The 17,438-nt window shown below is 39.4% G+C and overlaps 1 protein-coding gene across 1 annotated transcript; it reads left to right on the top strand.

The window, feature by feature from the left end:
* The first annotated feature begins 12,603 nt into the window (after window positions 1-12,603).
* On the top strand, window positions 12,604-16,862 carry LOC124409358. Its single transcript, XM_046886938.1, has 4 exons — window positions 12,604-14,050; window positions 14,144-14,461; window positions 14,582-16,003; window positions 16,093-16,862. Exons 1-4 carry the CDS (start codon window positions 12,604-12,606, stop codon window positions 16,860-16,862), a joined length of 3,957 nt encoding a protein of 1,318 aa, XP_046742894.1.
* The last annotated feature ends 576 nt before the right edge of the window (window positions 16,863-17,438 follow it).

The raw sequence follows: 17,438 nt of genomic DNA, 5'->3' as shown, positions 1-17,438 counted from the left end.
TGTTTTTACAAAAATAAAATTTGCTCACGACATGACGCATAACTTCATTTTTTCATGTCATTTATTTTCTGATATTCATAATGGTGTATATATTAATTATTAGATAAAAAAGCCCAAATATGTCTTATGCTCATAGCAGTCGTTCTTCAGCCTGTCTTGCAAATTCCTCATCTTCGTTTTCAGCTGCAAAGTTCATCAAACGAAGTTGGAGGTCCCTTCTTCGTTGACAGGTTAGACATCAGAGAATGTCTCCAAGCTGTTCTAAGAAACCGTCCACCCCATCACGTTTAGACTGCGATTCCTGAATATATTGGAGTAATTGAGCTTCTAGTTTGGCCGATGATGAATCAGAATTAATTGATTCTATTGAAACGTGCAAAGATGAGAATTTCGTACACAAAAATAAATATAACACTCGATTAATTTCATAACTCAATACTCTGATTCAATATGCTTCTTTTTGGAGTTCGTGATGCAGTTTCTGCATGTGTCTCTGCAAGCTGTACCGTGAATGATCGGAAGAGTATTGTTTCATGTTTCGAGACTACTGCCCTGATAACAGCAATATCAATTTCCAAATCAACGTTATTGTACATGAAACTTCATTTTACAGTACAATAAGTTCACTGCCACACCCTACCTTGAATGAGTCTCACGACGCAGGCGAAGCAATATCCATTGACGAAGACAGCCTCGCAGATCTTACACCTGATATTTGTGAAGAAAGGGATTCGCAGTGTTCTACGAGTCATGGATTCAACGAATGCAGAACGCTGAGCAGTGGATTCGATAAATCCAGACCACCGAGCAGTGTTTCAAGTGTGTTACGCAGTGCATCACGAACTCCAAAAAGAAGTATATTGAATCAGAGTATTGCGGTATGAAATTGATCGAGGATTATTTTAATTCTGTGTACGAAATTCTCATCTATGCATGTTTCAATAGAATCAATTGATTCCGATTCATCATCGACCGAACTGGAAGCTCAATTACTCCAATATATTAAGGAATCGCAGCTCAAACGTGATGCAATGGACGGTTTCTTAGAACAGCTTGGAGACATCCCCCGACGTCTAACCTATCAACGAAGAATGGACCTCCAACTTCGTTTAATGAACTTCGCAGCTGAAGGGGAAGATGAGGAATTTGCAAGATAGGCTGAAGAACCCCTGCTAAGAGCATAAGACATATTTAGGCTTTTTTTTATCTAATAATTAATATACACACCATTATGAATATCAGAAATAAGTGACATGAAAACAATCTCAACAATCTATATTGTAAAACGATTACACATTTCAGATCAGGCATTCTGAAGATATTATTTACAAAGAACTTTAATTAGTTGATGAGATAAAAATATTAATGGTCCCCATAACCTATAAGTACACTATAATAAAATGGGAGACAGGGGTGACGCTTGTAACCTAATCCACACGGATTGATAAAATTTCACGGAATGTGGGATATCAACACGCCACACGGAGCGGACGGAATGCAACTGGAGGGAAATTTACTATTCCAGATGGAAACTTACCGTTTCGTCTTTCCGTGTTCCGTGTTCCGTGCGTGCATAGGACGTCAGACTAACACAGTTAATGATCGGTGACTTCCGATAAAGACAGTTCAACGACAACGTAAGGGCTTTGAAAAGTACTTAAAAAGACTGAAAACCGATTAGAGACAAGTACAGTGAGATTGTTTTCACAAGCTCTATCTTAAAAGTTGAAGAAAGTTTTTATTTATATTTATCTATTAAGAGTTAATGGGAATAAGTGTTACCAGCGAAATGGCTCGCACATTAATCCAATACATTATGTTACGATATTTTCATTTTTGCGTCTTATTATTTTCGTTATGGCGTGTCAAACAAAACTCTATGAATTGAAAGAGACGCTCGTTCAAGGCAGGCGGGATCTTTGAGATTGTAACAAACACCACGAGAGGCGCTAGGTCTAACTTGAGATGGCAAAGGAAGAGCGACGCCGTTAAAAGCTCTTTGCTAATAAGCAGCAATTTTAAACGAATATAGTTCACTCTTAATAAAAATATCGATCACAACCATTATCCAGTAATGGGAGCTGGGTGATCCGAGACTTATTTCGGCATGTATTATAAGAAACTATTGATTGAAGAGAAATTGAAAATGCTGATTTTCTTACCGGCAAGGCTTAGAATTTACCTTTATTTACAATTTGTGTCTGCTTTCATCTTACGCCTACTCGTTTTTTTGCACTATCCCCGACGTTACCGCGGCTGCATCCATGTTGATTCAAATAATTCGTAGTATCGGAATAACAATCGCACGGTGGAGACGGTGAGAATTAACGTATTTAAAAATTTCTATATCTGTATATAAATATATGCTTTCATCCTTCTCAAACATCTGAATTCATGTCACACATTTACCTTGCTCACAACTTGTGGTTTTTGATATATGTTGTATTAATTGTTTCAATTTTATTAATGCTCCGTTCTGTGTGTCAAATAATGTTTATTTTCCTCGTTAGTAAAAAAATTCAACGTAAGATATGTTATTTTCATATTCGCAGGTACAATACACTCCAAATAGCGATCTCTACAAACAGTAATCAAAGGTTAGTATTAAAACATAAGATCAAAATTAAAAACAAGAATAAACAAACAAATAAATAAATAAATAACTTATCACTGAAAATGATCTGCTCGTCGATGAGTCATATTTACCTATAGTATTTGGGACAGACAGGTGAAATTTAAAAAATCGCTACTTGAATTTGCATAGAAAAACCTTTTACTAATTTATTAGATTATAGTATTATAGGCCTCGAAATAAACTATAAGCCATCTGCGATAAAAGTATACGCGCAAGGAATTTGTGGTAGTGGTCAAGGGTCGTCCACATATTACGTCATGCGATTTGGGCCACCCCCCCCCCTCCCTCCTCCTTACTTGTCACGTAACATTTCAGTATTTCGTTTTTTCATAAAAAAACTTAGCTAAAAGAAGATACGTGTCAATATAACATTTTATTTTAAGTAACTATACATTTGAAAACAAAAACCATTAATTAGCCTCATCTTAATAAACAGTATCACAACTGATTTTGCGGTAAAAGAAAATTAAACTGCACCGTTTAATAAATCGTCTGACTTCCCTGAAATCCACTTAGAAACATTACTAATCATTTGCCCAGGTTGTGCATCTATTGCAGAGACGTCGACAGCATCAGCATCAACATTTTCTACGTTTATCCATTCGACCGTGTCTACATCAGTGGTGCAGAGTAGCTCCCTTGGAAGTCGCGAATGGATTCGAAGAGGCTTTAACCTGGATGATAGATGCTCCTCGAGCAAATGAGGATACAGTTTCACTCTTGAAATGAGCAAAATATAAAATGCAGTCGGTATTCGTCTGAAAAATAATAGAGTTTCGATTTTGCCCCTGTGAAGAATTACTTTTTACCTGTGGACATCGATGTAGACGTTCGAAGCCTCTGTAGTCGTTTACCACCGATGGACAATACACGTCATACGGTATCTCCACTGGGTATGAGCCTCTAGGTCAGTGATTGTCGGAGTAAAAGTGAAACGAATTTTTCATTGGAATGCTTCTCTGGGGTTGGAATGACTAGTTTTAGGCCTTCTTGCAGGATGGGGAAAGAGGATGGAAAAAACCCCTGAAAGAGAATACTCTGAATGCTGCTGCGAAATGGATTGCAACACGTCATGTTCTTACATTTTATTATCTGGCAAGAAAAAAATTTATTCGATGGAACAGGTCGTGTTAAAAGAAATCATTAATTTCATTTTTTCTACTCTTTCTACCTAATTTAAGAATAATCATTTTTTACCTATAGGTGGACTGACTGTCTAGCACATGTTTCACTCACCACTCAGCGTCCAACTCTTCAGGTACAGGCAGAACTTCATCAGGGCCAATGTACTGGGCAGAAACTGGGTGCCCGTCCACGACGACATTTCTCCAGATTTCAGACAGAACCTCTCCTGCATGCCGAAAATTTCTTTTTCCAGTTCTGAATCCTTTCTCTTCCCATCTTTATCTAGGTGATTACCAAAGTGGTCATGTGGCAAAACGACGCTGGACTGCTGGTAACTCAGTGGTGCCATTTTGCGTTTAACAGGATTGAAAGCACTCCTTCCTGGTGCGTTGCAGCACACAAAAACGGCATCCAAGTTTAGTGTGTTGTGAAGAGGTGTACATCTTCCACTAATGTATTTATGAAACCCGGGGTTCTCGTCAGGACCACTGTCCACTTTCATGAGAAAGATTGCCTTTGCGACAGCAATCGCGTTCTGGACGAAAGGGACAAAGTTATCTTCAGAATGCAATCCAATTGTATCAACTGCATGGGTAGTAGCAGTAAAGCTTGAGTGCTTGCCACTCCTGATACACATGTAAGTGGGGCCTGAGTATTCGACTGCATCTTTTCTTTCCACTCCATTGGGCTCAATAGTTTGCAAAGCATAAACTGATGGGACGAGACAAGGGAACCCACCCACAGGCAAATCATGATCTGGTAGGCGTACTCTGTATTGCAAATGCATCAGTAGTGGAGCTTGCAATTCAGCAGCAATTACTCCGATAAGAACACGAGTCTTATCATTCCTAGATTTCATGACAAACTGAAAATGACAGAAGCTATTATTTAAAAGGCCGCGTCTATTGGTCCGGACATCCGTACGGATAACCTTTTTTTATTCGTCCGACTACCCGTTCGATTAGACCAAAAACTGGTTCGTCCGGACAGCCGTACGGAAAACCTTTTTTATTCGTCCAGCTACCCGTACGATTCGACCAAAAACTGGTTCGTCCGGACAGCCATGTGGACTTGCGTTTCTCTGTCCGAGTGGTCGTACGAATAGGGTCTAATACCTACTAGCCATCTGAACGTAGTGTAATGAATAAACCTCTTTGCCCGTAATACTGATGTAGTTAGGATGTCATCGATACGCAATCAGCTCCCCAGTTAATATGTACGTTTATTATTGGCCCGTACCCACTACCTGACTTGCGCGAGTTCGGAAATGTCCGCACCAGCGCCGCTAGTAGCTACGACAAGAACTGCGAGCGTAAATATTTTGCCACAGCCACGAAACCCGTTGAAACACGTGTTCAGTCAACGGATGTGCAAAGCAACATTAGAACAGTGTCGATTGTCGCAAGGTAAAGCGTGGAGTGTCTCTAAAGATAGTGCAGATTTGTGCAGTGTCAAGTGAAGTCGAGCACCGTATCAGATTGTTTTGTAAGTACGATATTAACCTGTTCTTTTTCTTGGCCAAAGTACGGGACGCCTGTTCCGTACAAATAAACGAGGAGTGGTTGCACCATAAGTTTCAGAGAACAATGCGTTTCTTTTTAATTTTTTTTTTGTTTTTTTACTTCAAATAGAATCCACTTACATTGTTGGCCCTCAACATTAAAATTGAATATAAAAATCGCGCTTTTCGGTTTCTATCTTGTAATCAACGTACGAGAAAAGAATCAGAAGAATCGGCAGTACATCCTTATTATAAAATAACACGTGCATTTTAGGCGCAATGGAGGAATCTGAAGAAGATATGGCGGAATTCGATGCCGTTAATGAAGAATTGGATCATCTTTCTGAGGCAGGGTTCTTGCGTGTAGGCGCAAGGTTTAATTCATTTGCTGAGTTCGATAAAAAATTATCAGAACACGAAAATACATGCTTTTCATTATATTACAAACGGGACTCACGAACGATAGCGCAATGCCGCAAAAAAAAACATCACGAGACACATTGCTCCCTGTTTGAAATACTGCAGTTTGAAATACTGCTGCATCCACGGGGGTAAAAATTTCGTGACGACATCGACTGGACAACGTCAATCATCGTAAGCGCAGCTATACTTGTATTTATCTTATGAGTCAGCCTCGTATACCTATATACACTCACACACACACACTTATGCGCGCGCGCGCCTGTGTGTGTGTGTGTGTATACCACTATCCGCACCCTATTTGATTTTGATTATTTTTTAGCATGACGTTTCTACAGACTCCAAGGGGTCTCGAATTTTTTCAGAGTATTTCAGCCAATAGTGAAATTTTCAAAAAAAAACTAAAACTAATTCCAAGAATGATGTTGTTAAAAATGTGACACAAGTTACACTGAATCAGATTATTAAGATGATTTTGGGCTTGATCCGAACGTCGTACTAAATATTAATCAGATGCATTCTAAGGGGATAAAATAAATAAGGTGCTGATTTTATATGGAATGCCCCACAGGTCTGTTGTTGATAAGTGACAAATTGTCAAGATGTCATAATTCGCGGCCACTATGAGTAATTTTGTCTTGGGTATTCATTTTGACGTTCCCTTCCTCATACATTCTTTGTGGTTTAACTTCATCCAAGTAGATTATACAACACTGACAGCAATTTCCGTCATTTTGCATACTTTAAAGTTTCTTGTTACAGCACGTTCCGGAATGGGTGTCTTGCCTCCTTCACGCTATCAGTTTCTGATGATGGTGAGTTTCTGGTAATTTCAGAAGTTAATTTGACTCACAATCATCAGCGTTCGAAGGTATTAAATACTTTACACCTAATTCTAGCAATAATTAGCAAAGTACTTTATGTGAAAGCGATTACTATTTCTGGATTAGGCTATGCTTTAATCTCATATTGCAAACGTTTGATTATTATTGATAGTGAATTGGAAGAATATGTGATTTATAATTGCTTATTCCTTTTCAGAATCTGTACAAACACCTACCACGGAACAGAAGATTAATACAGAACGAACGCAAAAAGGTTGCAGAACTTTTAGACTTGGACGCCAATCGTAAAAAATTAAAAATTAAACTTCAGGACGAGACTGAGAAGGTAATACTTCTAAAGGATCTGTCAAATATTGCAGCTGAAGCTCAATCTAAAGTCAAGAATAATCTTGTTGCTACTGTAAAGGACCTTGAGGAAAAGTATGGTAAGTTACTCCAACTTATGATATGGGAATTTTTCTATTGTCGTCGAGAGGAGTGTTAAATGATTCCTAACACTTTGCGTTAATCTCTTCAAACTAAGTGCTTAATGTAGACCATACTTATGTAGTGGTTAGTAGGTTCACTCATTAAATACATGATATTTACTTGGTGGGATCTTGGAATAAGCTGCGAATATCATCGAAAATATGTGATTTTCGTTCAAGGTGCAGAATGTCATATCTATGAAGAAAACGACATTTTCAAGGGACTATTCTTTGTTACGCCAGCCATGAAGTCCAGTATGAAATCTTACCCAGAGTTCGTCGGCATTGATGCGACATTCAAGCTTTTGGAAGTGAGAGCCGCAGTTTCTCTAATGGTAGTGGAAGATTCCGAAGGATTCACAGAAATAGTGGCTGCATGCATACTGATGTCGGATGACAAATCCAGTATGTTGTGGTACATGAATTGCTTCAAGACAGTGCACAATTCCTGGAATCTCATCAGATGTGTGATGGCAGATAAGGATTTGGTAGAAAGAGACGTAATCAAAGATTCTTTTCCAATGGCTAATGTATTGATTTGTGTATTCCATTCCTTACGTACATTCAATAGAGAAATTACGTGTGACAAAATGGCTATTACTCCGGGTCAAAGAGACTCAGCCAAAGAGCTCTTCCAAAAGATGTTGTACACTGACTGTGACGATGAATATAACAAACTGTACTCGGAGTTGAACAAAATGCCCCGAACCATAGTGCAGTACTTTAATACCAACTGGCACAATATACGCCATGAATGGGCTTTTTCGGAACAATATATGCAACATAATTTCCTCAACACTAAAAATAATCGGATCGAGTCACTTAACGCCAAAATTAAGAGTGTGGTTGAAAAATACAGTTCGCTCGAGGAGTTTGTCAAACACTTATTTACTCTGATGATGACATTAAATAGCGAACATGACCATAAAGCCGCGTACAGCTACCAAAAAGTACAAATAATACCGTATGATGAAGAAACCCCTGAATATTATTATTCCAAATTATTAACACGATACACCTTTAAGTACGTGAAAGATGAATTGATGAAACGGAACAGTATCAAACTTACGACGGCAGTAGCTGATGTGCCAGACACATATGAAATCCAGGCGGGACGTAGGGTGCTGAACGCAAGTACATGCTCTTGTTCCTGCATTTTCCGCACATCAATGAGACTACCATGCAGGTGAGAGGGGCTTTTATTCATTAGGATAGGGCCTTCTAACTGTGTTTGGCTATTAGTTTACACTGCTGAACTCCGAGAGTATCTGAAATAACTTGTAACTGATACAATCATCCAGATCAACCGAAATATACTTTTTTTTTGTCAATATTTTTACATGCATGCTTAATCATACCGATTGATCGTAATGAGTACATAGAACTAAGGCGGTATTTGACGTTTCAGACACATGTTCGCAGTAAGGGTGAAATTGAATAAAGAACTGAACGATGAATCCTTGTGCGCTGAACGCTGGACACGTAAATATTATCATGCGAAACAACGGATCTTCGATGACCCAATTTTGACCGATCCTTCAAACCCGACTATCATGACTGGCAGAGATACGGGTCGCAAGTTGTCTCAGAACGAGAAATTCCAGAAAGCTAGACTATTAACAACAGAATTGGCTTCTCTTGTTTCAGAGTCATCAGGTGCTTTGTTTATACAAAGAATGGAGGTACTATCCAAAATCCGCAGTAAATGGCAACAAAACTTGGAAGTTTGGGTTGGAGGGCCTGATGGTGCAGAATATGACCATGAGATCGTTACTTGTGCCTCAGACGAAGTAATAACTTCAGATGAAAACTTAATTGTCCATGTATCTAATCCAAAACCATCTAAGCCTGGTTGTAGTTATGAAATACCCCCGCAGTCTTCTGCACCGCTAGTTTCTTACGCTGACAGTGATGATAGTGATACTGACGTGGAGAAAAGTGACCGTGAAGCTCTCGTTGGGCAGAGTCTGCGAGGCAATGTGTACCAAGATTTGGGGAAAATTTCAGTTCCACCAGCACTCAAACAAAGGGGGCGTCCGAAAGGATGTGAAAAAACGGTAATTGGATTAACAAAAAAGGGTACCAAAGCAGGCATGCGCCTCACACCGTTTTGCAAGCTGCGCGAAAATGATAGGGTGAGGATAATGATACGATGGTTTGTATCGCATCAGACGGCCGAAGCGGCCATCCAACGAGAGGTTCCAATAGAAGAATCGGAAGTTGACACTATGCCAGAAAGAGTAACGGCAGCTGTTCTGGATGAAGATGCCAATCTAGAGCTATTGGCACGTTACTTCACACCAGACGCGTGGCTCCTCGTGAGGGAAATCGTTCGAATCAAGAAACGTAACCAGACGTGGGAATGTGCGACCTGCTCAGTGGATCTGGATACCACTATACTCGATGAAAACGTTGACCCTAATATAAGTACACTAAGGATTCAATACGATGTGACCTTTGTCTATCGTGGTTTCATTTTAAGTGTGTAGGTCTAAGAAGACCTCCAAAAGCTACTTTTTGGTATTGTAGCACGTGTCATAACCGCCGAGGATGAAGTTGTGATTTTAGATGATTTTTAGTTCATGCAATACTACCATATATTAGTACGATACGCCAAAAGCTACTTTTTGGTATTGTAGCACGTGTCATAACCGCCAAAGATGAAGTTGTGATTTTAGATGATTTTTAGTTTATGCAATATTACCATATATTAGTACGTTACGCCAAAGAAGATAAAATTGTGATTTCACTACTGAATTTATATTTTGCCTTGTTACAATATATTAATACAGAATACTCGGATAATAAAAAGATGTGCAATCTCCAGATGCTTGACGGAATATTTCTTTTTCGCTTGTTGTTCTACTTTTGAAACATTGTAAATTCTGAATTATTTCAAGATTAAAAAACATGAGTATCCCGATTCCCAACTCTGCAAGACGTACCAACTTCTTGTGATACTTCTGCAGATGTTTATGAATTTGTATCAGGTGTTCTTGTCACATATAGATTTGAATTTCAGAAGGCCAAACTTATTCTAGCTTTCGAGTGCCACGGTCACCTTCCATGTTTTTCTCAGGTCCTGGTGTGTTGTGGTTTCGGGGTAGCCGAAGTTATTCTAACCTTTCGGGTGCCACTGACACCTTCCGCTTTTTTATTACCCTTGTGTGTGTTGCGGTTTCGGGGTAGCCGAAGTTATTCTAACCTTTCGGGGTAGCCGAAGTTATTCTAACCTTTCGGGTAACCGAAGTTATTCTAGCCTTTCGGGTAGCCTTAGTTATTCTAACCTTTCGGGTGCCACTGACACCTTCCGCGTTTTCATTACCCTCGTGTGTGTTGTGGTTTCGGGGTAGCCGAAGTTATTTTAACCTTTCGGGTGCCACGGTCACCTTCTGCGTTTTCACCAGAATTATCTGTTTGGACACGTAAAAGAAATTGAATTGAAATATTTTGAATCTCACTTGACTTAGAGTGAATTATCAAAAATACATTGATATTCACGAGTTGGAATGAATTAAATTCACTTAACTAACTTTGTGTGAATTAAGAAAATTATTGAGTTTGGATTCGTGACCATGGCATTGATGAGATGAGAGATCGTCGGGTATGGTCAAATGTATTGTGAATTTATTTGATTCAACGTTTCGGCCGGGCCCGCTAGCCAGCACCAGGCTACAATACAGAGAAGATTTCTGATAGTAGGATGTACAAAAATACAAATACTCAATATTATAAATAAGAAGAAGAAAAAAAAAAGAAAAATAGTATAACTATAACCCTTATACTGGGTTTTATGACCAGAGTAAACTGGTTTTTAAACTCCATACAGAGAAAAATTTTTTCGAACATGGACGGATTCTGTTGCCGTAAGAAAATTATGGTAAAATAAAAATATGAAGATAAAATATACGTGAACGTAGCGCGAATAATTATATAGTCCAGTCGAATTCCGCGTGTTTGCCCCGACCTAAATCGTTTCGCGTTCATGAAGGGACCTCCGTACGCATGTATAGATGAGGGAGGGGAGAAGGCATACAGAGCCGAGATGTCACACATGTCATCGCATACTTATATACACATATATAACAAGACCTTACACATTAGTTGCTTAAACAATTACAATCTTAGTAGTGTGGCAGTCGGTAACAACGCATATATCCTATCCTAACGCTCCCTAACGGACGCTTACATTACATTCACAAATGCGTAGGCAATTCACGTTATTATATGCTACGTGAGATGATATGTTAGCACTAGCGAGAAAGTCAGGGACGAATCACTCTAGTTCGGTGCCCCGATATTTACGTGATTTGTGGTTTTTTTTCGAAAAGTAAAATACCGAACACAACTATTTAAATTTGCGTTGTGTATCGCTTACACCACCCCCTTGCCCCCCTGCCCCTCCCCCTCCCCCTCCCCCTCCCCCTCCCCCTCCCCCTCCCCCTCCCCCTCCCCCTCCCCCTCCCCCTGCCCCTCCCCCTCCCCCTCCCCCTCCCCCTCCCCCTCCCCCTCCCCCTGCCCCTCCCCCTCCCCCTCCCCCTCCCCCTCCCCCTCCCCACCCCCTCCCCCTCCCCCTCCCCCCGCACATGCGTGGTGCACTCCGTTCGTCTCTTCACGTCGTCTAATCAGTGTTCGTTCACGGAACGTTATTATTCCAAGTTCGGACAAACAGATTTTGACCTATTCGTACGCCTGTCCAACGGAATAACGATATAATACTTCTGTCTGTACGTACTAATAGACACTTCGTATTCGGCCAGCTGTCTGGATGAATGATATTTAACCTATTCATACGGCTATCCGTACGAATAAAAAAAATTTTACGTCCGGCTGACCGGACTAATAGACACTTCGTATTTAAAAACCACAGAAAATGGTCGATGCGCTAGTCGCTGGTTCAGATTTACAGTTCGTTAAATATTAAAAAAAGCACTGCTAGATTCACTTTCTCTACAGCACGAGTTTGAATATTTCACTACCGGTAAAGCGAATATTGTACCCGTTCTGATGCAAGTTCATCCAGAAATTCCATGTTAGATCGGCAGAAATACTGATCCGCGTGTTCTTCGTGCAAATGTGATTGTGCTCTGCATAGTTTCGCCGGAACGGTGACAACGTGAAGTTTCCCTTCACAAGTGATCAGATTTCTTGGAACAAGACGACGGTAGAATCCACTTCGAGATACTTCGAAGTCCATTTTCTCCAGGTCTTTTTGCAAATCTGTCAGCGTTTTCCACGATCTCATGACCTCACTTCGACACCTGTCTGCGGTTGATGCGCCGTGCATGATCATGGCAGCAATCGTCACTAGCAAACCATTTTGATTTTTTTTCAGACGAGGCTGGCCAGATTTGCCTCTTACTTTTAATAGTGTAGTATCGTATATCGTATAGTCAAGTTCCCGAGATGAAGATAATAAATGTCCCTAGAGTTAAGTTGGCTAACCCTGTAAGCGGAAGCGGGAACAAACTCTCTCTGCCGCCCATCGCCATGTGATGCACACGCCATAATAAAAAGTCTGTTTATTATCCTAAAACATCCACCTTCAATTACTTCCCAATATATTATATTGGCGACGAGAAAATTAGGAAAAGTGCAAAGTGCTTAAAAATGGGAGAAGAAGTGGAAAAGTGGAAACAGAAAGTGATGGAGCAGCAAAAGAAGTTGACTGAGCAACAGCAGCTTATAGACGCCAAGCGCGCGGACGAAGAGCAGCTAAGAAACGCGGTGCATCAGCAGCAGCAACAATTAGTGCAGCAACATCAGCAACTACAACAGTTGCAACAGGGAGCCGTACCACCACCATCTCAAAATGTGAGTTTCTTTTCAACGACAGGATCGCTGTCGGAATTTCAAATAGGCGAAGATTGGGACCTGTACCAAGAGAGGTTAGGACAATACTTCGTGGCAAACAACGTGGCTGACGAGCGACGTGTAGCAGTGCTGATTACGCTAGTAGGTCAGGAAGCCTATAAAATTTTAAAAGATTTGTGTGATCCAGTATTACCAGCAGCGAAAACTTATAAAGAATTGTGTGATATATTAAAAATCCAGTTCGCACCCCGAATTTCGGTGTTTGAAGAAAGAATAGAATATTACGATTTGCATCAAAAAGAACAAGAAACTATTAATGAGTGGTATGCCCGAGTTAAAAATAAGGCGATTAATTGCAAGTTCGCTTCCCAATTGGACGACAAGATTAAAGATAAGTTTGTCACAGGCATGAGAAAAGGGCCTATACTTGATCGAGTATGTGAAGAGGAACATACAGTTACTCTGAGTGCGATATTGGAAACGGCCCGGAACAAGGAAGCAGCTATGAGGTCAAGGACACAGGTTACGGAAGTACACCGGATCAACGCAAGCAGTGTGACAGGGTCTGGCAGGCGCGTAGCAGACAACCGCAGTCGAGATCAGAATTCAAGACAGCAAGGACAACAGAAGTCGACCAACGAGAAAAAGTGCAATCATTGTGGTGAGACACGACACAATTTTGCGAAGTGTAAATATAAAGAATATAAATGTTCTAATTGTCAGAAAATAGGGCACTTAAGGAAAGTATGTAAAGCTAGCCAAGCGAAAGTGTCAGGGACACATTGTTTAGACATAGATAAGCAAAGTGACGAGGTCGTCGAGGAGAATCTTGATTTTATTGACATGTTTAGCCTGGTAAGTGGAGATACAGAACCAGTAATGGTTGATTTAGTCATAGAAGGAAAGCCTGTACGAGCTGAGATAGATTCGGGAGCAGGCAGGTCCGTAATGTCTGAGCGAATATACAAAGAGAAATTTAAAGACTGTAAATTAGTTAGTACCAAAGTAAGATTAAGGATGTACGATGGCAGTATTATAGTACCCGAAGGGCAAATAGAAGTAGGCATTCAGTATAAAGAAAAGCAATACAAAGGCTCATTCGTAATAGTGAAACAGGGTAGTAGACCATTAGTTGGGAGAGACCTGATGAAGCTACTAGGGTTTGAAATAACAACGTTAAATGTTTTACAAAATGAAAAAGATTTACAAGTTCTGCTAAAGGAGCATTCAAGCCTGTTCGATGGTAAACTGGGGCGCTATACGTAGGAAAAGATAGACCTTAAACTTATGGACGAGGCAAAACCTATTTTTATTAAGCCTAGATCTGTGCCACTAGCTTTTAAGAAAGAAATAAGTGAGCAACTTGATGACCTGGAAAAGAAAGGGGTTATCGAATTAATAGATGACAATAGTTGGGGAACGCCGTTAGTGCCCGTCATGAAAGAAAATGGAAAACTTCGCATATGTGGGGATTACAAGACCACGGTCAACAAAATGATAGAAGATGTTAAGCATCCGCTACCAAGAATAGAGGAGCTTTTTGCGGCACTAAGTGGTGGAAAATTATTCACTAAGCTAGATTTTACAAATGCGTACAACCAATTAGAAATAACTGAAGAGACTGGTAAACTTTTAGCTTGGAGCACGCATCAGGGTATATATAAATTAAATCGATTACTATTTGGCACAAAGCCAGCATGTGCTATTTTTCAAAAGATTGTAGAAAAAGTTCTCCAAGGAGCAGAAGGTGTAATAAACTTTCTTGATGATATAGTAGTAACTGGAAGAAATGAAACAGAGCATTTAAAAAATTTAGAAGAAGTCTTTGTGAGATTATCAAAAGCAGGTTTCAAACTAAATTTAAAGAAATGTGTTTTCTTTCAACCAGAAATAAAGTATGTAGGACATGTGATAGACAAAAATGGTCTTCGCAAAGATCCAGAAAAAGTAAAAGCAATGATAGAGGTTGCGAGGCCTCAAGATGCGTCAGGGGTTAAAGCGTTTATAGGAATGGTTAATTATTACGGGAAGTTTATACCAAGATTATCTGAGGTATTGGCACCGTTATACGCCATTCAAAAAGAGAACACGTTCAACTGGTCAAAAGAATGCGAAAAAGCTTTTCAAACAGTAAAAGTAGAATTATCATCTGAACGGAATTTAGTTCACTTTAACCCGGAATTACCAATTAAGTTAGTATGTGATGCGTCTAAAGTAGGAATAGGAGCAGTATTATTACATATTCTAGCCGACGGTTCAGAAAAACCATTTGCATATGCTTCAAGAGTATTGCAAGGAGCAGAAAAAAATTATGCAGTAGTTCAGAAGGAAGCATTAGCAATATATTGGGCAGTTAAAAAATTTTATCAATATCTAATGGGTAATGAATTTATTCTATGTACCGACCACAAGCCTCTTACAGCATTATTTGGGGAAAAGAAAGGGATATCTCAAATGGCAGCAGGAAGGCTACAGCGTTGGGCATTGTTTTTAAGTGGATTCAAATACTCTTTTAAGTATATCAAGGGAGTAGATAATGGTGCAGCGGACGGACTGTCTAGATTACCTAGAGTGAGCAAAGAAGAGAAAGTAGAAGTAGAGATATACATAGATTATGTTAGCGAAGAAAAGATGCCAATTAAAGCAGATGATATAAGAAAGGCATTGCGCGTGGATGAAACATTAAGTAAGGTATATTTATATGCTAGAGAGGGATGGCCAAATAGAGTCGAAGACGAAACTTTCAAACCATATTTTGTACGTAAGAACGAGATCAGTATTGAAAAGGGATTACTTTTGTGGGGGTATAGGATTATTATTCCACAAAAATTCAGACAGCAAATGCTTGAAGAAGTTCATGGCACCCACATGGGTATTACAAAAATGAAAGCAGTAGCCAGACAATATATGTGGTGGCCAAGTTTAGACAAGCAAATAGAAGAGTACATACAAAATTGTGAACCCTGTAGGTTAAGTGCGAAACAACCGGAAAAGACGAGTTTAATTAAGTTCAGAGAACCCGAATGTGCTTGGGACAGAATACACATAGATTTTTTAGGACCGTACAGAGGAAAAACATACCTATTAATAATAGATGCCTATTCCCGTTGGCCTGAAACTTTTGAAATGTCACGAACAGATTCGGAAAATACAATTGAAAAGTTGAGAGAATGTTGTGCTCGATTCGGACTGCCGCGTACCCTAATTTCAGATAATGGTCGTCAATTTACGTCTGAAGAATTTGCAAATTTTGCAAACTAAACAATATTAATCATAAGACTTCAGCACCGTACCATCCATCTACTAATGGATTAGCTGAGAATGCGGTAGGATCTTTTAAGAGAGGGATAGACAAACTAGTCAAGGATAAGAAAAATGACTCAACGAAAATATCAACACTCATAACTAGATATTTAGCTTCGTACAGAAATGCACCTCACATTAGTACAGGCGACACCCCGGCAAAGCGAATGTTAGGTCGAGAAACTAGGACTAGACTAAGTCTACTGAGTAAAACATTAATTGAGACAACAAGAGAAAGACAAGTCAAATATTTCCATGGTAGGAGAGAAATAGACTTGGAAGAGGGAGACAAGGTTTATATAAGAAATTATAAAGACCCTGCGAAACCGACATGGGAACCAGCAATAATTAAAACAGTTTTAGGCAGTAGAACATATCTCTATCAGCCAAAAGAAAGACAGGAAGTTACAGTTAAAAGACACACTGATCAGATAATTAGAGCTGGAGAGTTCTGTAAAGATGAAACAAAAGATCTACAAAACAATAACACTGAGGCTATAGAAAATAAAAATGAAACTCTTAGTCAAGAAAGTAAAAGATTAGAGCTAAGTAACGATGTAACTACTTGTAAGAACAAAGTACAAGCTAGTTTTAAGGACGCTATACCAAAAGTACAAATAAATAAAGAGCAGACGGAAAACGAGACTGAAGTACCTAAATGTAACATAGAAATTAAGAAACCAGATGTATTACTAGATGTTAACCAAAGAAAAAAAAGAATTGTGAAACCTGTTGTAAAACTAAATCTATAAGCAAAATGTTATATCCATGTATTTCATATCTAGGTAAGGAGGGATGTAGTATCGTATATCGTATAGTCAAGTTCCCGAGATGAAGATAATAAATGTCCCTAGAGTTAAGTTGGCTAACCCTGTAAGCGGAAGCGGGAACAAACTCTCTCTGCCGCCCATCGCCATGTGATGCACACGCCATAATAAAAAGTCTGTTTATTATCCTAAAACATCCACCTTCAATTACTTCCCAATATATTATAAATAGCTAACCAGCTTCTGGATGATTTCCTAGGACCTTTTAAATCGCTTCTGGGCGGTGTTCACGGAATTCGCGCTGCCTCTCAACACTATTTGTTTTTCTGTTCAAGAATTTTCTTTTCCTTATTGAAGCCTTTGTGCAGGTTGTTTATTTTCTTCTTGATTGTTTCACCTCCACCACCAAAGTCTCGCTTCTTAATCAAGTTATTAAGTTCTGCCTCCATGCAAAAAATTTTCCTAGCCAAAGCATCCTGAGCTGGATTTGAGTAAAATCTAATTTTGAAAGGAATAGGATCTACGTTTTTATCATCGTCACTAACAACAATAAGCCTGGGT

The sequence above is a fragment of the Diprion similis genome, chromosome 1 (assembly GCF_021155765.1).
Source record: "Diprion similis isolate iyDipSimi1 chromosome 1, iyDipSimi1.1, whole genome shotgun sequence".
Classification (NCBI taxonomy): Eukaryota; Metazoa; Arthropoda; class Insecta; order Hymenoptera; family Diprionidae; genus Diprion; species Diprion similis.
Note: the sequence above shows the minus strand (reverse complement) of the source record. Positions and strands in the feature narration are given on the sequence as shown.

What these genes read in the sequence shown, in the direction of transcription:
- LOC124409358 (XM_046886938.1), top strand. Translation starts at nt 12,604, where the DNA reads ATGGGAGAAGAAGTGGAAAAGTGGAAACAGAAAGTGATGGAGCAGCAA. An exon ending in GCATTCAAGCCTGTTCGATG is followed by an intron (nt 14,051 to 14,143) that starts GTAAACTGGGGC and finishes CTGTGCCACTAG; the next exon opens with CTTTTAAGAAAGAAATAAGT. An exon ending in AGCTTGGAGCACGCATCAGG is followed by an intron (nt 14,462 to 14,581) that starts GTATATATAAAT and finishes TTGATGATATAG; the next exon opens with TAGTAACTGGAAGAAATGAA.